The sequence below is a fragment of the Ictidomys tridecemlineatus genome, chromosome 6 (genome assembly GCF_052094955.1).
Source record: "Ictidomys tridecemlineatus isolate mIctTri1 chromosome 6, mIctTri1.hap1, whole genome shotgun sequence".
Lineage (NCBI taxonomy): Eukaryota > Metazoa > Chordata > Mammalia > Rodentia > Sciuridae > Ictidomys > Ictidomys tridecemlineatus.
This window is the reverse complement of record NC_135482.1, coordinates 36858516-36881740: the sequence shown is the minus strand read 5'-3', so window position 1 is coordinate 36881740 and position 23225 is coordinate 36858516. Positions and strand designations below refer to the sequence as shown.

At 32.9% G+C, this 23225-nt stretch overlaps 1 protein-coding gene across 4 annotated transcripts in view; it reads right to left on the bottom strand.

The window, feature by feature from the left end:
* Ppp1r12a (protein phosphatase 1 regulatory subunit 12A) overlaps positions 1 to 23225 on the bottom strand; it is a 134722-nt gene that overhangs the window by 61773 nt on the left and 49724 nt on the right. For all 4 annotated transcript variants that reach the window (XM_040280275.2, XM_013364115.4, XM_013364118.4 and 1 more), the window contains exon 3: positions 9388 to 9506. In XM_040280275.2, the coding sequence (XP_040136209.2) occupies positions 9388 to 9506 (119 nt within the window). The remainder of the gene's footprint in view (positions 1 to 9387; positions 9507 to 23225) is intronic.

Genomic DNA, 23225 nt, shown 5'->3' with positions numbered 1-23225 from the left:
AAAAAGATGAAGTTTTTTTAATTCTCAAATTTATTTATTTATTTATTTTTGAATTATTTATTTTTATGTGGTGCTGAGAAATGAACCCAGTGCCTCACACATGCCAGGCAAGTGCGTTACCACTGAGCCCCAGCCCCAAATTCTCAAATTTCCTGTTTTGACCAGTTTTCTAAACCCTAGCCTAGTAGGAATGAATGTTTACTGAACACTGTAACTTGGCTTTAATTTGGAGGTCTTGTCTTCATCTAAGAATATATAAGACCTTAAACTTGTTTTCTTTAACATAGTACAATATTCATACCATTAGGATTATTTTTATAATTTTATTAAGTTATTTAGATGTTTACTCACTTAAAAGCATATATAAGCACTGTAATAAAAGTGGGAAGAATACAAAACTGAACAGGACACACTAGCTCCTACCTCAAAAACTTTCACATCTTGGGGGAAAAAAATTAATTAGTAAAGTTAACTCTGAAATTCCTAAGTGATATGCTTTTGTTGATATCATATTGTTTTATGGTTTCAACTGCTGGATATCTAATACATAACACACCACAATGTATTTACAATCTGTCTTATAAAACTATGAGCTTACAAAAGTATGGATACTATCTTTATATCCTATAAATCCACTATTTGGGCAGAAGAACTGAAACAAAGTAAAGGGTCAGTAAATGTTAATTAAGTGAACAATGAATAAAAAATAAGTAACACAAATACTTTTTAATCCTCTCAGCTAATCTCTCTCCCATAATCCATATCCATATATCCAACTATCTGGTAAGGATTTTTTCCATCCATCTATCCATTTCTCCAATACATACTGAGTATCTACTACATGGCAAATACTTTATTAGGTGTTTGACCATAGAAGTGTACTTGTTATATGGCAAGATATGCCTATGAATGAAAATAAGGGTTAAAAAATAGTAATTAGAAGGGGCTATTATTTTATATAAACTGAATGGTGCCTTTGATCAGATGATATTAAAATGAGAGAGAGGTGGGTGTCAACCACTCTATTATTTGGAAGAACATTTTAGGCAGAGGCAAGAAAGTACCAGTAGCCTCTAGGTGGGAGCCTGCTTAGAATGTTCCTCGTATACAGAAGGTGGCCAGGGTATCTATGGAATAGTGAGGACATGAACAAAGTGATACAATCTGAGTTAATTTAGGATGATCACTTATGCTGGATAGTTAAGATATAAAACTGAGATATCAATTTGGAGCCCACTGAAACAATCTAAGCAAATGATGATGGTAACTTGAACTGCAGTGAAGTAGTGAAGACAAGTGAATTGGTTAGATTCTGAATTCTTCAAGGCATAACAAAAGAATTTGTTGTTGGATATAGATATTAATTTGTATATAGGAGAAAGAGAGAAGTAGACGATCAATCAGGTATTTGGCCCATGCAACTGGAAAAACTAAAATTTCAAATTTCATAAATGTGAAGGTTGAGATGTCTAATTGAAATCTAGTCAGAGAAATTAAGTAATTAGTTGGATATCTGAGCCTGGAGAACAGAACAAGACACTAAAAGAATAATATATTAAGATAATATACTATGAGCTTAAATGCTAAGCTAAAATCTTAATTTGATTTTCCTAACTATTCTGCTTACTGCTTATATTTCTTATACTAGGTACCACCATTTACCCAGAAACCTGAGGGTCTTTTGAATGCCTCCCTTTATCTTATTCTCAATCTCCATTTAGTTACAAGATTTTGAGTTGCCATCTTCTAGACTGTTCTAGATGGCTCCTGTCACTATATCTCTGTTCACATCTCACACCTCACACCTAAATCTCACAAACCTTTACTCAGCTTCAGTGGTTCCCAATTCATTCCCCTCACTGCCGCCAGATGGAAAAAAACAAAATACTTCTCTACATAGAAAGTGTCATAATGGCTGCTTACCACTTATGAGACATAGCTCAAATGTAGCAGAAAAACTTGGTCTTAATGATGCGATCTTAATGCATTTTTAACTTCATTTCTAGTCGCCGTCTTCTTACACCACTCCATTTTCTAACAATCCAGATCTCCACACAGGTTAGTAAGCACAACCTCTGTGCTACTGGGTAAGCTATTATCCTTTACCTGACTCACAGCCTTACTTTTGCTTGCTTAGCACATTACCAAGCTTTTTCAAGACAACTAAACTTGTTCAATACTTAATTGAAGCTCAACTTTTAAAAAGTATACAACAATTCAAAAATATTTTTAAAACCCCAAGGTTATGCAATTATGGGAAAAGCCTCTTCAAACTAGAGACTGAATTTCTCACTACCATATCTGAAAGAAACTTACAATAAGACTTTCCAGTCGTCTTTACAATAGACTTACAAACAGTCAACTATATAAACTATCCATAAATAATGACCACAAACTATTTTAACTTTTGTAAAAAAGTTACCACTATTATAATAGTTATTTTACCTATCAAAAATTTCTTATCAGAAGATAATCAGTATACTTAAGATGCTGTCTAATGTTAACCATACTGTAAAGCTATAATTAGAATACACTAATAACAATATTTTTAGCAAATTTCTTAGATTCTTACTCTTTATTCTTTTGCTGTCTTTTAAAACATTACCTCTTTATTATTTTATCTCTATTATCTTCACAATCTTAAACACTGTGACTTACATTTGCTATTTTACGTTTCCTCTACTTGAAATTAAAAAATACCTACTTCTATATTCATCTAACTTTATGCTATCTTTATCTAATTACAAAGAAATCACTTCTTTTGGCCACAAATCATGAGACAGACAGACACTATGTATATATGTGTATCTCTGTGTAATCATAAAAGTATATATATATATATATATATAAAACAACTCAAGTTTAAAGTTAAATTATATATAAAGGGATATTCTACATGTTGAAGAAAATTAGAAAAGTCCTTCACTTTGTTCTTCCAAAAAATGTTTTAAAAACACAACTGGGTGTGATGGCACATTCTTGTAATTTGAAGCTCAGAAAGCCAGGCAGGAGGATCACAAGTTCAAAGCCAGCCTCAGAACTTTGTGAACTTAGTGAGACTCTATCTCAAAATTAAAAAAAAAAAAAAAAAAAAAGGTTTAGGGATGTGGCTCAGTAGGTAAGTGTCCCTGGGTTCAATTCCTGGTACCATAAAACAAAATAAAACAACAAAAAACAAAAACAAAACAAACAACAACCAAAAAAAAAAAAAAGAAAAAAAGAAAAGAAAAAGATGATTGAAAAACAGACCTGCTCCTTTCATCAAAAACTTAAAACCATTACATCTTTGGATATTGGTATGATGTGCTTGAATCTCTTGACAAGCTATATTATCTTGAGCAAGACACAATCTGTGCTGTGCTTTGGTTTCTTCACTTGTAAGATGGGGGTAATATCTGTACCTACCCTATTAAGTTGTTCTACAAAACTAACCTTTGTAAAGTGTTTAAATCAGGAGTAAACACTAATATGTTGATTATTTTTTAAAATAACTTTATTTTATTTAGTTAGTTTTATGTGGTGCTGAGGATTGAACCCAGTGCCTCACAGTGCTAGGTAAGCACTCTACCACTGAGCTATAACCCCAGCACAGGTGTGATTATTATTACTAGTTTTAAAATTCTATGATTCTTCTCTTGTCTTGCTTTATGGTTTAATAGAGAAAACATTTACACATTTAACTGGTCCTTGATTCACCAACTATAACTGCAGCAAGGATTTAAAAAACAAAAATAATGAAGGGAAACTATAATAAAGTGATTAGACTAACAACTGTCAGTATTAGTTAAAAGCACTGAGTATTACACTGAAATGTAGCCAAATCTCTTAGATAATAGAAATAAAATTATACTGGAATTTGTTCAGTTAAGAATCAAAAATGGATTTTGACCCTAGGTAAATAAGGAAAATCATATTAAAATATAAATCAAAAATACTTTTGGCTTCTATTTAGTCTTTACTAGTTTCAAAGGCAATATTCTTAATCATAACTAGTTACTGATCATACATACTATAATACAGTCAAAAGAATGATTAAAGAACTTAAAAATATAAATCTGATATTATATATCTATTAGCAAGGTAATCTGAAGAGGTATTTACTATGCTTTTTATAATTATTAAAATCTATTAGAGATTCCCTTATATGTTTTTTTATAACTATTATACTATATAAATTCATGCATTCTCATTATGTATAAAGTGAACATCATGAAGTGTTTTCTAGGAGACATTCTTAATAAAACGCAGTGTTTTAAAGTGGGGCAGAGTGTGGGCTCAATATATCTGTTACACTGGGACAGAACTATATAACTCTCGCTTTCTAACTAACCTGTGTGACCTCTGGCAAATTACTAGGCCTCAAATTTCTCACCTATAAAATGGAGGTAATAGTATAAACCTAATAGAATTGCTGTGAAGATAACATTTGACAATGCATGAAAAGCCTTTTTGATCAATGCCTGCACATAAGAAGGATTTACTCTGGCTTTTCATTCCTAGCACCACCTCACCTACTAGTTCTCAAAATTTCCCTTCATCTACTGTTCTAGATTTACATTTCTCATCTTGATATCTTCTATGTTCCAATAATGCACCAAAAGCTGTCATCCCGATGTCCTTTAGCTACTGAAAACCAAATATGTCTATATGTCTTCAAACACATACTCCCTAGTTCTGTTTCTGTCTTATTCCATTTTCCCACATTAACTCATCTAATCATTACATCTTTGACTGCAAACATCAGTGAGATGGTCTTAATTCCTCCTTCAACTTTACATTCATTTCTTCTTCACACTGTTCTAATTTTCCACAGTTCCTAAAGACAGTCCTACTCTTTTCCATCTCAAATGCACTAGGTTTTGGCTCTTATCTTTCACTGACAAATTGAAGAGCTTTCTTCAAGGAATATGCACCACCATGAATCTCACATTCTATTGCATCCTTCAAATTGCCGTCTGCTTTTATTATTGAAGACTAAATCCAATCAGATTAATTTCCTCATGAAAGATCTTTGCTTCACCTATCCCAACGTCTACAAATGTCCTTCACCATCTGGTTCCAGCCTATCTTTTTAGGCCTCTCCTTCTATTAATCCTGTCCCAACTTTCTGTCTCTATTCCAGTTATAATGAATTCTTTACATATGCTATATATCCAATGCACGTGTCATACCTTTTCTGTCCAACAGCTTTCTTCTTTGCCAAGCAAACTCTCTCCAAATATCATCACTCTGAACCTGTCCTAACTATTGCAATTAGTCATAGCTTTTTCTGTTCTCGTACATGTTCCTATATATTTTACCACATAGCACACACTGTATTTTCAATCTCTCTAAATATCTGCCAGTTCCACTATACTGTGAAATCCTTAAGAACAAAAATGGTCTTATTATTTTCCTTTGTTAATACCTAGCATTTAGAACATTTGCTAGCACAATTAATCAACACTGAATCAATCAGTTATGTACAAGGAAATCAAAGGCAAGAAGTTTTTAGAACAACTTCATGCCATTTGTAATTCACAACAAATGTTAACTATATCAGACAAACAGCAGCATAAAAAGATTTACCATTGTTTGAATTATTATTGTTTGACAGAAAATTATTGGCTTTCTGTGCATTAATTTTGGCTTCTATTATGTTGATAGGGCAAGATAGGCAGACTGAGTTATTCTTTCTAGGTTGTTATACTTTATACCTCTCTCTTCTTTCAGTTTCCATTCTAGAAAATACCTTGACTTGGAAATGTTCCTAGAATATGGCTCTTAAAAGCTCTTCTGTGTGCTTATCTAGTCTCCAGTTTATAACAGTTGTCTAAAGTACACTGTTTTTCCTGGGCTAGATACCTTCAATCAGTTTTTATAATGCCCCAGTTCTACTTTAGCTATTTAAATATTTTCTAAGCTTTAGTGTCTAAGTTTTTTTTCCCCAACAAACCAGTTGACATTTTAAAATTTTCCCAATCCAAGGAATTAAAATGTCTTTTTAAAGGGATTTGCCTAATTTCTATTCTTTTCTAATCTTTAGCATTTATTTCCTGATAAACCATACTTTGGTAGGAGCCAACCCTCTCAAGGCAGATCCCATATTCTTTCTTATTAGGTCTTATTAGTCCTAATAAGTAAAGCTTATTTACATAAGTAAAGCTTATCTACATTAGTAAAGCTCAGTTTTGATAATACTAAATATATTGGAATGCAATGGAAATCACACACAGTAATTTTATATGTACACATAGATTTTTAAAAATTTTAAAGATAGCCAGGAGCAGTGGCACACACCATTAATCCCAATGGCTCAGGAGGCTGAGGCAAGAGAATTGCAAGTTCAAAGCCAGCCTCAGCAAAAGCAAGGCAACTAAGCAACTCAGTGAGACCCTGTCACCAAATACAATACAAAATAGGGCTAGGGATGTGGCCCAGTGGTCAAGTGTCCCAGAGTTCAATCCCCAGCATAAAACTAATTTTATTAAGATAAAATTGATCATCTTAACCATTTTTTGGCTTGTACTTTGTTTCTTTGAGATATAGTTGCCAATGAAGGTTCACAATTTGGACAGTTTTGACATACACATATACTTATGAAACCATTATCATAATCAAGCTAAAAAATAAAAAAGTGTATCCCCCAAAGTTTCTTTATTTCCCTTTTAATTCCCCTCCTGCCATTCCTTGTCCCACTCATTCCCAGGCAAATCACTGTCACTCTAGGTTAGCTGGCAATTTCAAGAATATTATAACATGTAATCATACAGGATATACTCATTTTATTTGGCTTCTTTCCCTAAGCATATTTATTTTGAAATTTGACCATGTTGTAGGTACTGTTTATCTTTTAAAAATAAATATCTTGATAGCTTCTTTTCTATCCAAAATAAAATTCATAGATAAAATTAACAATATGTACATAATTTTACAAATCATAGCTCTTACAAAGGATTAATACAAATCATCAATGATATGATAACAAGTGTTTCATCATGTAAGTGCACATAAAGGACACTCTGGCAACCATAATACAGAAGTTAGATGTTTTCATCATTTTACAATGAGTATCTTAAAATTTAAGAGAAATTATATATTCAAACTGCGTATTACTGACAATTTTTCATTTGCAATGTTTCTCATACACACAAAACCTAACTAATAATGGTTTGACTCGTGATTTTTCAACTTTATAATGGAAGGAAAGGATGTGAATTAGAAGAAATCCTACTTTGAATTTTGATCATTTCCTGATCTAGGTAGGGGTATATGATAAGACATTTTCTAACAATGCTAGGTAGTAGAAGTAAGCCACACATTTCCCAGTCAGTCACAAAGAACACATGGGTCATTTTAACCAATTTATGTGTACAGTCCAAAATTGTTAAGTATATTCACACAGTTGTGCAAGAAATCTCTGGAACTCTCTTCATCTTGCAAAGTTGAAACTCTGCATCCATTAAACAACTCTCCACTGACTTCTCCTACCAGCCCCTGGCAACCATCATTCTACTTTCTACAAATTTAACTATTCTAGGTACTGCATATGGGTATATTCATATAGTATTTACCTTTTTGTAACTGGCTTAGTATAATGTTGTCAAGGTTCATTCACACTGTAACATGTTGGAATTTCCCCTCCTTCTTAAGGCTAAATAGTATTTCATTGAATGAAATGTGTACGTATATATACATTTTGTTTACGTACTTCTCTGTCAATGGCTTACTATCACTACTACCTTTGAGCTTTTGTAAATCATACTACTATAAGCACGGGTATACGAATATCTCTTCAAGAACTTGCTTTTGCTGGGCGCAATGGCTCATGCCTGTAATACCAGCAGCTCAGGAGGCTGAGGCAGAAGGATTGCAAGTTCAAAGCCAGCCTCAACAAAAAAGCGAGTGAGACCTTGTCTCTAAATAAAATACAAAATAGGGCTGGGGATGTGGCTCAGTGGTCGAGTACCCCTGAGTTTGATCCCAAGTCCCCCTCCCCTACAAAAAAAGAACTTGCTTTTAACTCTTTTAGATATATACCCAGAAGAGGAGTTGCTGTATAATATATGTATTAAATACACACACGCGCACTTGCGTACATTATACAAGTCAATGGTTTTTAGTAAATCTTCAGAATTGTACAATCATCACTTATAATTTTAGAATACTTATCACTCACAAAATAAAATGCACCACTAGTAATCATTCTCCACCTATAAAGAGACATCTACCAAATTTATATCTTAATCTTGTACTTCACTTCAAACACACATATTCAACTGCTTGAATACCTACTAGGCAATCAAACTTAACATGTCTTAAATGATTAACTCCAGATCTTTCCCTAAAACATACTCTTCTGACGATCTTCACAACTCAAATAGACACTTTACCCATTCAACTGCTCAGACTAAAAATGTATTTTCTTACACACCCTATATTCTCTTGGCCAAACCTTCAAAAATATACCCATAATTCAATCTTTTCTCATCACTTAATATACAACCTCTCAAGTCTAAATCTATCTTATCTTGCCTGAATTATCCCAAATATTTCCTATTTGACTTTTCACCTTGCCTTCCTACAGTCTATTCCCAAGACAACAGCCAGGGGTACTTTCTAAAAAGTAAATGAGATCACATTAGTACTTTGCCCCCAAAGTCCTCCAAATGACTCACAAGACCATATGTGATATTGCCTCCTACTTAGTTTGCTCTGCCTTCTACATTCATGCTAGTTAGTGTACTTGCTGCTTCTTTGAATATAACAGTATCACCTCATTTTATACTTGTTACTTCATCTGTCCGGAATATTCTGCCAAGATCCAAAGGATTCACTCAGATCTCAACTTAAATGCCCCTTCTTGACCTACAGAGGCCTTCTTGACCATTTAAATTTACAATGTGTCACACCCATTCTGCACACTTTCTTTTCCCTCTGTCTGCTCTAATTTGTTTTTAAATTCCTCTATTTCCATATAATTTTATGCCTTCTTGCTGCTTTTGATACTTCTTTCAATTTTAAAAATATTAAAAAGAAAACTAAGAATCGAATATTCATTTTTTTAAACAGAATCATACTGTAAATGTTGTTTGGTATGCTGATGATATGATCATCCTTAATGTCAACAAACACTTTTATAGGAAAAACACAGCATCCATTCGTTCTGAACAGTTTTAAGAATCTTTTTTTTTTTTTAAAGAGAGAGTGAGAGAGGAGAGAGAGAAAGAGAGAGAGAGAGAGAGAATTTTTGATCTTTATTTTTTTAGTTCTCGGCGAACACAACATCTTTGTGTGTATGTGGTGCTGAGGATCGAACCCAGGCCGCACGCATGCCAGGCGAGCGCGCTACCGCTTGAGCCACATCCCCAGCCCAAGAATCTTTTTTCCTGTTGTTTTTAATATTACCTTGCCGATTAACTTCATTTTGAAGTAGCTCTTCCATTGCTTCCTCCTCTGCAATATCTAAAGGTGTATCTCCTTCACTGTTGACAGCACCAACATGTGCTCCCTGACCAATCAAAAACCTGTAAAATCAAAGCAAAACTAGTTAAGCAAAAATACTGAAAAAAAAAATGAAATGTATCAAATGAAGAAAGTTCATCCATCAGAGAATGAGTAGAAAGCAGGGATTAAAAAATATATTGATTATTTAAATTTTAAGATAACTACCACAGAATGTTTTTTTTTTTTTTAAATTTGGATTTCTTAAATTTCCTATAACATACACACTCCCGTACTAGTATAAAAATGTTAATTTTTAATAATAATTAGAAAATCTTAGACAGGATCATACTGTCTCCACTGAGACTTTTTACCATCTCTATAGGTACTGGTTTCCTGAAATCTACACTCCCAGTTTCATTCCCATAAGCAAAGGTTCTTAACCGGTGTCCATAAGTAGAATTCGGAAAGTTCATCTAAAAATTCAGTTTATGAGGATAATACTAAATATTGTTTCTGCTCATCCTTATTCTGAAATTCAGAGTAGTTATTAGACCTAGTAGTTATCATAGTGTGTTACTAAAGCAGCAGATACATAACTACACCACAAGCATTGTTTTTCTAGCATTTTGATAAACGAATTCTAATATAATTGGTTTCAACTGTACTTTGTATTTTATTTTATGCAACACATAATTCTAAGAAAGTACCTACAAGATTCCTCAAATTTTCCAAAAGTTATTAATCCCTTTCACTGAGTCAAGTACACATCTTCCAGAGTCATTAAGTTTTATTTATATAAATTCCAAACCTAGAACTACTTATGGATCTAAATTGGACCAGGATTTTGGTATCTCTGATTTTTTTCTCCCACATATAAAGAATGGGTCTTTTCTTGATATCCCTAATTTTTTTTTAAACCAACTATATAGTCTCAATAGTTAAAACAAAAAACAAATAACAGAGCTGGGGTTGTGGCTCAGTGGTAGAGCACTCGCCTAGCATGTGCAAGGCCCTAGGTTAGATCCTTAGCACCACATAAAAATCAATTAAAGATATTGTGTCCAACTACAACTAAAAAAAAAAATAATAATAAATATTTAAAAAAAATTTAAAAAATAACAATCATAAGTCCACTGAGCTCTCTCTTAAATATTTATTATTATTTTTTTGATGGGGGAGAGGGAACTCCTTTTTGTTTCTCTTTCTACTACCATGTTCAATACTGTTGATAGGGTTTACCATGATAAACCTTACCATGATAAACCCTATCAACGGTATAATAAAAGTCTTTCTGGTTCCTTTACTATGGAAATATGTGTGCAAAACACACATGGTAATTTCTATACAACAAAAAAAATTAATAAGATTACTCTAAATGAACCAAAATGCAAGACTTTCCTCTTTATTGCTGAAAAATATTCTGCAGTATGGCTGGAACACACTTTCACTTAATACTATCCTCTTAAAAAACATGCTCTTAAATGGACATTTGACAGTCTAAGTCTATAAAAATGTTCAAGTCAGTAGAGATGACATTAATTTCTATTTCCCAATCACACACAAGACTGAAAATACTGGGTATATTTACTGGCGTCTGTATTTCTCCTTTTGTAAACTGCTTCTTTACATTTTTTGCCTGTGTTTATAATGTTTTTACTAATTTAACAAATATTTAGAGAGTTCAGTATTTTACATGCCAGGAATACAATAGTAAGCAAAAAACAAACATGGACTTTCCTCTCAAAAAGCTAAAAAATCTAATAAGAGAGTTAATGACATAAGTAAATGTAAAGTTGTAACAAATACTATGAAAAAGAATTATGTGACATCTGGGAATATGTATAGGTATCTGAAATGCTTGGGAATAAAAGTGTTTCCTGGCTTTCATATTTTAGAATATTTGCATATAGATAATGAGATATCCCAGGATGGGACACAAGTCTAAACAAAAAATTCATTCATGTTTCATATACACCTTACCTTATACCCACAGCCTGAAGGTAATTTTATATGATATTTTTATTGTTATTGATATTTTTATTTTTATTTACTGCATTTTGACTGTGATCTGTCACATGAAGTCAGGTATGGAATTTTCCACCTGTGGCATCATGTCAGAGCTCAAAAAGTTTCAGATTTTGGAGCATTCTGGATTTTGGATTTTCAGGTTAAAAATGCTCAACCTGTATGTAACAGGAAAAATTGATTTAGTGAACTCAGGAAAGGCTTATCTGATGAATGTGTAGGTATTGATAAAAAAACAGAACAGAGGAACAGTATGCTCTAGATAAGAAAGAACAAAAAGCACCAAAGCTCTGTGACATGAAGTGTATGCACTTCGGGACCCAGGTTATCTTCCTGAGAGTAAGTGAAGGAACAGATCAATGTTTCTGTTTATTGTACATATACATGCACAACAGAGAGAGAGAGAGAGAGAGAAGAATGAAAGAATATACACCATATTGTTAACAGTGATAAGTTATCTCTACAAGGCAGGTTGAAAAGATTTGTATCATTTCTGATACAACAAAGTGTTGATAAGGGAAAATTCTATTTCATTTTCTGTAATAAACTTATTCTGTAAATGTGAATCAGTCTACAAAAACAGTTACAACATCATCTTGTAACCTGGCATTTTACACTTAATATATTGTAAACAATTTTATGATCCACACAGGACGTCTTACTGACCCAGGCTATACTTAAACTGGGGCAAAATTTTGTTTCCACGGTTTTAAAAAATATAAAAGTAAAACAGAACATTTTCTTAAGTAATACAAATAAATGAGTCTGAAGCAGATTTAAGTGGAATAAGATTTAAGTGGAATAAGAAACTGTGCTATGATTCAAGAAAATATGTAATTATACACTAGGCAAAATTCCAATCAAACAATTAAGAATATTTACATAAAATTTTTTTCTGACTAGATATTAAAAATCATCCAAAAGTCATAAAGACTGAGAATAAAAGGAATACCTCAGAGTAGCTGCAGTGTTTGAAGCAGAGGAAACTATATGAAGCACAGTTTCAAGGAAATATCAGGTCCAAGCAATGGCAAATTCAAAATTTATTGCAAACTGGAAGATGTTAAGAGAAACTAAAAACAGTGAACAGTGAATTTCTAAAACTGCTGGCAAGAAACACGGCTGGGAACACTTCCTGAGCCAAAAGCACTGGTATGTATGCATTCCTGCATGCATGCATACAATTCAAAACCTCTCCTACAACTATTATTTACAAATTTAAGTATTAAAAAAAAAGACATATCAAGCTGGGGATGTGGTTCAAGCAGTAGCGCGCTCGCCTGGCATGCGTGGGGCGCTGGGTTCAATCCTCAGCACCACATAAAAATAAAGATGTTGTGTCCACCGAAAACTAAAAAAGTAAATAAATATTAAAAAATTCTCTCTTTCTCTCTCTTAAAAAAAAATGAAGGCTGGGGTTGTGGTTCAGTGGTAGAGCACTCGCCTAGCATGTTCGAGGCCCTGGGTTTGATCCTCAGCACCACATATAAATAGAGGTATTGTGTGCAACTACAACTAAAAAGTAAATAAATATTTTTTAAAAAATGAAACACCATGGCATTAATTCTCATCTACCATGACTAATCTCCAAAATCCATTCAACGGTTGGTTACATAAAAAAAGCAGAAACCTTTATACCCTGCAGATTTTGAATTTAGCTCCCACCTCTGAGACCTGATACTTATGTGACAACCATTAACTTAAACATTTGAACACAAATTTATAAAAATTCTAGGACTATGTGAATTTAAATGTGGTAAGGTTATAATTAAAATAAAGCAATGTTTAAAATAAGGGGAGATTATTAGTTTATGCAAACAGACTACACAGAATACTAGAAATTCACTCTGAGGGACCCTAAACATCCTGAAAAGAGATGGCCGGATTTCTTTCAGAACAACAAAAACTGGGGAAATAGAAGCAGTCTGTGCTGACTGCTAGTTAGGAAAAATGTGAGATAGTTATTTTAAGGAAACAACAACAATAATAACAGTAGCAAAAAACCCAGACTTTGCAAAGGAGCCTCAAACTGAAAGAAGTCAGAAAGAAGATTGAGCTGTAATCAGAATGACAACTCTACTGAGTGCTTCAGGGTAAAGAAAATCAGAGTTGTATTTTCCTAACAATGGTGACTAGCTCCTTAAACAATACCAAGGAAGTCATCACAGGAAATGCCAACAAATATAGGATAAAATTCTTAACTGAAAAAATGAAAACCTAGTAAACTGCAAGACTGAGACTTTTATACTAATTGGGCAACTCTGATTTTATAAATAATTTTGGATCAACAAATATGCCTCAAAATTAGGACATGAACCAAATGAAATTTTTTTTAAAACTATTTAAATATTTGAATAATCTAACAAAGGATATAAGTTGTTAGCAAAGCTACTGGATGCAACTTGAATGTGGTACACTGAATTTAGAAGAAATAGTATTTATTATCTTCTGAATTTTGTCAAAAACTAAACCACAGAAGGAATTATTTAAGAAAAGAACTTCACTTAAAAAATGATATCTTAATATAAACTCTGCTTTGCAGCTGGGTGTTAGAATGCCTAGTATATGTGAGGCTCTGAGTTTGATCCCTAGCACCAAGGAAAAGGAAAAAAAGGCAGGGGGAGGGGAGGATAATGAAAACAGTGAATAGAGAAAGAAATTTCAGAATTGAAACCTATGATTTGTTCTCTTATTTACTGTAGGAAAACTAGTATCAAGTTATTTTAACTTTTTAAGAATCAGAACATTAGTAAAATAGCACTATATTTGTTTCTTGAAAATCCAAATGAATTATTCAAAGCCACCCTAGGAGAAGGAATTTTGAAACCTAAGCACCAGGAACTTATCAAAGATGGGTTAAGAGAACACTTACACTATTATCTTCAGAAATAAATGCTATTTCCTTTGCAAATCTCCAGGCAACAAAAATAAAAAAAATAAATGTAAATAATCTTGTGTCTTTAATGTGAATGCTCTTTCTCATTTCATTTTGGGTTTTCTATACCACAGTGTAAAACAGGACTGATTAAACAATTTGTCCCTGAAATCAAACTTCCTGCAGATCAAATTAAAATTTTATTTTTGAGAAAAGCCAGAAGTTTGGGCTTCCCAAATGGTCTTCCTCCACTGACACTGCAGGTGGAAAAAGGGCTTGTTAAGAGGATGCAACCCTGACTCTGTACCTGACCTAATTTGACACCATTGCAATAAAGGCACTAAGGCACTTCATTACAGCCTGGTGAGCATTTTTGTTGCACTTAGTGGAAAGAGTGGGGGAAAGAGCATATCTATTCTATCTTCTTGGAAGCAAAAACACTCTGTCACATTTTTGGTTGTTAAGAAACTGAATCATTTATAACATTCAATTTTAACCTGTTTTATATATTCCAATTTAAGGAACTCTGGATTGTGCAGAGGGAGTGAGTGGAGGGGAGGCAGGGTGTGGATGGGAATAAGGGTGGAATGAGACAGACATTATTACCCTACATACATGTATGATTACACTATCGGTGTAATTCTGCACCATATTCAGTCAGAGGAAGGAGAAACTGTGCTCCATTTGTGTACAACGTGCCAAAAGACATTCTATTGTCATGATAACTAATTAGAACACATTTTTTTAAAAAAAGTATGGTAGAATTACTATTTTTGAACATAAATAATGTTATTAGTCTAATCTCCTGATTTCTTGCAAATACTCTGCTCAATTTCTGATATCTTAAAATCATGGTTCCACAATTACACCATGATTAATCACATCAATACCAAAGACCAAGCTAACACTTCTGAAAGAAATTAGTTAATTTGTTGAACTGGGTACCTAGATTGTTATTCATAAAAACTTTAGAAAGTGAGGAAGTATTTAAATTCTTTTCGCAGAGCAGTATTCAAGATTCTGTCTTCAGCATTTTCTATTTCCCTCAATTCCTTCCCAGAGCAGAAGATATAACTTCTCTGTTCACCTACTAACTTTTGAAAAATGCATATCTGTTAAAAATCACTTAGATGTAACACCATCCTACCTTATTACTGAAGTTTTCAATTCTCAGAAGCAAAAACCCTACTCATCCTTTAATAATCCGAATATGAACATTTCCTCCACATCTTAATATTACTGAAATACTCTAAAATCAATGATGTCTTACAATCAACACTGGCCAGACATGACATGACTGTCATTACCATCCACATATATCATTCACAATTATTCATAGTGTTTTCACCTGTGGTACCCAAGTTCAAGGCCAGCTGGACAACTTATCAAGACCATCTCAAAACAAAAAGTAAAAAAGGTTTAGGGTGGAGTTCAGTGGTAGAGTACCCCAGGACAATTCCCAGTACCAAATAAATAAATAAAGTACGATTGGAATCATGTTTGTTAGACTTAACTGCTATTTAAAATGTCTTCCTAGGTTTTGTTTGAATACTTCTTGTTGACATTTTCTGTTACAATCCAGAAAGCACCAAAAATCAAACCTTGCAGAATATATCAGTGACTTAGAAGAAAACCCCAAAATAATAATGGAATATTGCATCAACAACACTCTAAAACAGAATAATACTTTATGGGAAAAAAAACTCTATGAGATAAAAATTAAAACTGTCTAAAATTTAATTTTTAACATTTAAAACTGGTAATTGACACACTGTGTTACAATACAGACATCTTCAATTTGATGAAATTCATTTTGTACTTGGGGTGGGGGGGTACCAGGGATTGAATCCAGGAACACTTAATCACTGAGCAACATCCCCAGCACTTTTTTTATATTTTATTTTGAGGCAGGGTGTGACCAAGTTGAGGCTGGCTTTGAATCTTTGATCCTTCTGCTTCAGCCTCCCAAAGCGCTGGAATTACAGGTATGTACCACTGCACCTGGCAGTGTGTACTTTTTTTAATACATCCAAAAATATTTCTGGCTTCCTATTACATCTTTCCCACTATTATCAGAAATTCAACAATTTAAATCTACTTTCAAGTACATTGCTTCCTCTTCTGCTTTCCCAAATACTGTTCTTTAGATCCCTTAATAAAGTAGTTTGCCACACATGCTGGTGTGCCTATAATCCCAGTGGAGTGGGAGGCTAAGGCAGGAGGACTGAGAGTTCAAAGCCAGTCTCAGCAACACAAGATACTAAGCAACTCAGTGAGACCCTGTCTCTAAATAAAATACAAAAAAGGGGGGGGGCTTGGGATGTGGCTCAGTGGTTGAGTGCCCCTGAATTCAATCCTTCGTACCAAAAAAAAAAAAAAAGGAAAAATTAATTTAACAGCATCATTTTCCTAATTACAAAGGATAAAAAAGGGAGGCAAGCATACTATAGTGGCTAAGAACGCAGACTTGAAAAATTAGACTACTTTGGTTCAAATCCTAACATTGCCACTTAATGAGTAAAATTTCTTTCTATGACTCAGTTTTCTCACCCATAAAGTAACAATTATTAATATAAGTCTATCACCCCTCATCCAAACCCAAATTTTAAAACTTTTCATATTTCAAAAAAATAATACTATGGATTATGTTACACCATCACCAGATATTGAGGCAGCACTCCATAACTAAACACACCAATATTTCCATAAAATATAAATTTACAATTTTATAGGACAAATAAAGACTACCACTTCTGGTCATGATTATTTGTTGGCCACTGAATCTATGCTAAACGTACTTGTGATTTAATTTTTAAATATTCAGAGTTTTAGAAGTTTGGAATTGTGTATAGGAACTGTAGGGTAGTATCAAGTACATGTTCATATGAACGTTAGAATGACTAAAAGAATTAGAGAACTGAAAAAAAAAAAAAGCACACAGTAAGCACATTATCATCATCACCACCACCTCTGATTTTTCTGTTTGCCTTAATACCTTAAATTCAGTGAATCACTCCAAGCTTTCTTAATTTTATTCTTCAAACTTCTTTATGATCTCCACTTCTTATCTCACTGACACTGCTTTAGTTCTCTTGTCCCACTTTTCTAAGGAGAGTTTCCCAAAAAACAGACTCAAAGTCATCACTTCCTTAAAAATGAATTACCAGGACTGGGGTTGTGAAGCACTGGGTTCTATCCTCAGCACCACATAAAAAAATAAAATAAAATAAAGGTATTGTGTCCATCTACAATTAATAAAAATAAAATTAAAAAAAGAATTACCACTGAAAGAAATTTAGCATGGCATGAAAATCCCTGCAGGCTCTATCTGCTACTCTATATTCCATTAATGTTTCCTCCCTGAAAAAACTAAGCCCCCAAAGAAGCCCTTTTATTCAATGCAATCTGGAACAGTTTTTGCTTGGTTAACCAAAAATCTAATTAAAATAGGGAATCATAAAACATAATACATGTATGTAAATAATATTTACTTCAAAATAAAAGATATAATGTATGATAGTTTACCCATCCTTAAGTAAAGGGCAGACCTTTGGATAATGTCTCTACTGACTATAAATTCATGTTGCCTTTCTTACATAAACCATATCCATGAAACCTTATCTAAAACTTCAAAGCATCTCTAAAGTGAAGCATAAACTTGAAGTTAACAAGCAATCTGAATAGGCAGACAATCTTTCTAGACTTTTTTCTTTCAATCTTTTAAGTTGTCTCAACCACATATAATTAAACAGCAATTATACTTTCAGTCTTTCCAAACTATGCAACTTGGTTATCATAGCAAAAGTTTTTTTTTTTTTTTTTGGTATGTTTCATTAGTTTGGGGTTACCCAGTTAAATTATATAATGTTATCAGGCTTTAAAAATTGAAAGCTTTTGGCAGGTTTGCAACTCTACTAATGGATGAAGAAGTGAGTGCTATTACTAGAAGTAACCTATTTGCTGCAGAGTTATCAGTTAATTGGTTTTACCCCCATTCCCCGCAAAAGCAGTAAATATTAATCCATATAGTAAAGGCCAGTCAAAGGGCTTTGTCACACATTATTCATCAATAAGACGACTTTCCTCAGGCAGTTAGCTCCCAACTCCTAGAGGCAAAAACTGCTCATCATAGATAATGTTGCTCCCTTTACTCTCTTTTTAAATGCCCTAAACAAAACTAATCACTTATTCCTTAGTGTTGTCATATATCTGCTAGTCTACTTATTCTCTCAAGTACCAATTTACATATGGCAAATGACTACTTCATTCTCCCCTGATCCTCTTATCTAGGTAAGTTTTCCCTAAAAATCAAAAAATAAGTTGATAGTTTTCTTTGCTAAATAATTCAGAGAAACCAAAAGTATGTCTTTTCACTAAAAATTGGTGACCAAAAATTACTGAACAATTACTGTTAATTTAACTAACATTCACTCTATAGATATGTGCCATGTATTGTAACAATTGTCTTAGCACAATATCTCATATAACAATAATCTTATGAAGAACAAGTATTAATATACTAATGAAGAAACAAAGGCTCGAGAAGCTAGTCATCTGCCCCAAATTAACAGTAATCCCTTTACAAAGCTGTCTCATTCCTGAATCTTAGCTCTTAACCACTATATTACAATGTTTCATGCAGGATTATACTTCCTTTCAAATTTCGATTGTGAAAAGCATCAAAAAGATTATTGAATTTCAGATGGAGGAATCGGCAGGTGCAAAGACCATGAGATGCCTCAGCAAGGGACCAGTGTGGAGGCAGATGTGAACTTAAAGAAAAGAATACAGAGCAAGAAAGTCAGGTGACTAAGAGAAAACCATACCCTGTAGGTCTTCGAACTCTGGTTTTTACCCTGAACACAGTATAAAACCATTGAAAACCTTTGAATAAAAATGTGTGTATCTAGCTTTATTTTTAAAAAATCAAAGTCAAAAAACAGATGGAGGGAAGTTGACAATTATGCTTAAGATCAGTGATAATAATTCTAGTGACAACAGTACCCAGAATCAATGAGAAATAAAAAAAGAGGTAATGAAAAATAGATACTGAACATATTTTAAAGCTTGAGCCAATCTTTGAGGATTCTGTTGGATATTTACATAATGAAGGTTATAATGAAGAAAAGCCAAGTCATAAAAAAGCCACCACAAATATTTTAAAGTTATCATAATCTTAAATAACTTAGTTCTAATGATCAAGTGACAAAGCTAGTCAAGTTTTTTCTATGCTATGGATAAAAACCATGAAAATGTCACTGAATGTAATCCTATAGACTAAGAAATCTTCAACAGTATTAAAATTACTCCAAATAGGAAGAAAAATGTATTAAATGTGCTGATATTATATTTAATACTTATGAAACCATATAATGTTAGTCTAATACAGAGCTAATTTTCTTCCTATATTGGAATATTTTATGGCAATATTAAAGTCACTAAAGATAAAAGCATTCCTTAAATATTCATAGTGGAAGGTTAAAAAAAAAAGAAATGTGATAAACTAAAACACAAGGATTATATCAGAATAATAATCATTTCCATATCAAAAATATAATTAAATTATTTCAGTTTCCTTATTAAAATGAAAAATACTTTTCAAATAAACAAAAATGTCTATAATTTCCAAGAGTACAAAACAAAATGGGGGAGGAGGGGAAGACTCAAGACTAAAACTGCAGTCATTCAATTAAACAGCATTTATTGGTTAATTAAGAGGGATAGACTAAATACAACATAAAAGACAACAGAGTAAAACACATAAAAAAAAATAATGAGTATCTCTATCATCCAGTATATGGTGATCTTAAGACTAAGTAAAAAAGAGCAAAGTAGTGATATTCTATCACTTTGTATTTCAAATAATAATACTTACAATAAAAAAGCAAAATGGAATAGAATATTTAATTATTTAAAATGGGTACCTATTAGGGCTGGGACTGTGGCTCAGTGATAGGCACTGGGTTCAATTCTCAGCACTACACAAACAAAATAAAGTCCACTGACAACTAAAAAAATATTTTTTAAAAATGGGTTATCTATTAAGGTTTGGGAAGAAACAGGGTAGTAGATCGGCTATTGATATTGGAACCTAGTGTTTTATATAAGTTACAAAACAACATTAAATTTTAAAAACTAAAAAGTGAACCTAATGGTATGTCTATGCCTAGCATAATATAAAAGAACTACTTCAAGTGAAATAAACACATAAAACCTCAAAATGCTTTTAGTAATCATATTATTATTAGTGATGGTAGTGGTATACTGTTTAATATATGTGTAACAATTGATAAAGCAAATGAGTAATTATGTATTATTTTAATCCTATTGTTTCTGTCAATGAAGTGAGGAAGAAAAGAAATAATGACAAGATAGAAAGGTTAAAGAAAAACAATCTGATGCTAATTCTGAAGTAGAAACAATGACCAACTCTTAGCACTGAGACTCTTAGCAACTATTACAAATAACGGGGCTCCTTGCTATTCTCCTTGGAGAACTGCATTATCCAAACCTTGGACAGAAAATGTACAAGATGAATCTGGAACATCTTATAATAACAGATAGTAAGGAAGCGTTTAAAGACCACCTTATCAGGTCATGTCCCAATGACTTAGAAGCCAACCTAAGATACACACACACACACACACACACACACACACACACACACACACACACACACACACTTGTAGATAGACACAATACCTTCATTTTATTTGTTTATTTTTATGTGGTGCTGGGGATTGAACCCAGTGTCTCACACAGGCCAGTCAAGCATTCTACCACTGAGCCACAAACCCAGCCCCTGAAGAAACTCTTAATGACCAAAGATTGTACAATTTCCTCTCAGTAAGGATAATCAGAATGGACTGAAATAGATCAAATACATACCAATGCAGGACTCCTAGTATTACTTAAATTGGGGAAAAAAAATAATTTAGTCCCTGCTGAAGGGAAGGTAGCTAAGTGAGCGAACTCATTATTTAAAAAATTAGTACATATAGGGAACAAAAAACATACAGCCATTTTTCCCATTAAGAACCATACTAGGGGGTAACCAAATAGTAGACATGAAAAGTTTCTTTTGTGAAAATTATATATAACAAACTAAAAGGAATGAAAATAAAATGTTGTCATTGTACAACTCCTCTACATTCATGTGATTTTTTTCTTTAGCCCTAGGACTTGGTTTTTAATGCTTTGAACATAATAATTTAAGTTTATAATTTAGTTAACTTATGACTAGACAGATGTAACTAACTGACAGTAAGAGACTGGAACAATAAATTATATACATAGCCTGGCATGGTGATGTATGTCTACAATCCCACTGACTTGGGAAACTGAGGCAGGATCAAGTTGGAGAGCAACCTGGGTAACTTAACAAGAACCTGTCTCAAAATAAAAAATAAAAAGGACTGGGTATGTACTTCAGTGGTAGAGTGTCCTAGGTTCAATCCCCAGTACCGTGGGGAAAAAAAAATTGTATACATATTTTATTTGGTTGCATAATCATTTGCCATTTCTAGTGTAGGTTTAGTAGCCCTTATCTGGATTTCTGGATTGACTGGAACTAGAATTTTTTTTTTTTTACAAGTGTTTCTGATTTGAGATTTACTTTTAACTTTGGAATATCTGTAGACGCTTACCAGCTGAGCATCTTTAGTCCAAAAATCCCAAATCTAAAATGCTCCAAAATCATTCAGAAGTTTTTGACTGCTATGTTAGCACTCAAAAATTTGGGGGTTTGGAGCATTTTATATTTTGGAATTTTTTAAATCAGGAATACTCAACCTATGTGTCTAAAGTCATACTATATAATTTTATTTCTAAAAAATTATGGACAATGACCATTGATACTGTAATATTTATGGAAAAATATACTGTAACAGTGAGAATATTATATTGCCTATTCTTGTTTGCTAGGGCTACCATAACAATAGGCTTAGTGACTTAAACAATATAAATTAATTTTATCAGGGTTCTAAAGACTAAAAGACCAAGATTAAGGTGTGAGTAAGTCTAGTTTCTGGTAGATGGCTATCTTTCAGCTGTTTCCTCACATACAGTCTTTTTTCTTTTATATGAAGGACCCTAGTGTCTCTGTGCCCAAATTTCTTCTTATAACAACACTAATTAGATTCAGTTAGTACTCTAACAGCCTTATTTTAATTTAATTTTCTCTTTATAGGTCCTCATCTTCCAAATACAGTCATATTCCAAGATGCTAGGGATTCCAGTTTCAAGACAGTTTTTGGGTCACACTATTCAGCCCATTAAACTGCTGATTTAGCATACCAAAGCAGTGGGGAAAATGATATTAATGCATACATTTCAATATCTGACTTGATAGAGAGTAGGTGCTTAACAATTTACTAACTGCATGATTTAAAAAATGTGTTAAACAACATAATAATAATTTTAAGCAAAATAAAAATAATCCTAAAGTAAATCCAAAGTAAAAATAATCCTAAGCATAAAAAACTCAAGTCACGGGGCTAGGGTTATGGCTCAGCAGTACAGTGCCTGTCTAGTATTTGTGACCCCCTAGGTTTGATTCTCAGCACCACATACAAATAAGAAAAAAAAATCATCAACAACTAATAAAAATATTTAAAAAACTCAAGACAGCATTTGTTAGAACAATGCATATGCTGAGCATAACATCAGACATCAGACTCCCTAAACTAACCTCATTTATTTGTCTTTCATTCAACAATCTCTACTTTAAGTTTTCCCTAATACTTTAACCTTTTTTTTTTTTTAAAGGAGTAGGGAGGGCTTGATGATAATTATTTTGATGAAAAGGTAAGTGAGCTAGAATATGAGAAGCTACAAGTATTCTATTTACTTGTATTCTGTTTGGCTACAGACCAGATACTAGAATAGGAAACATAATATT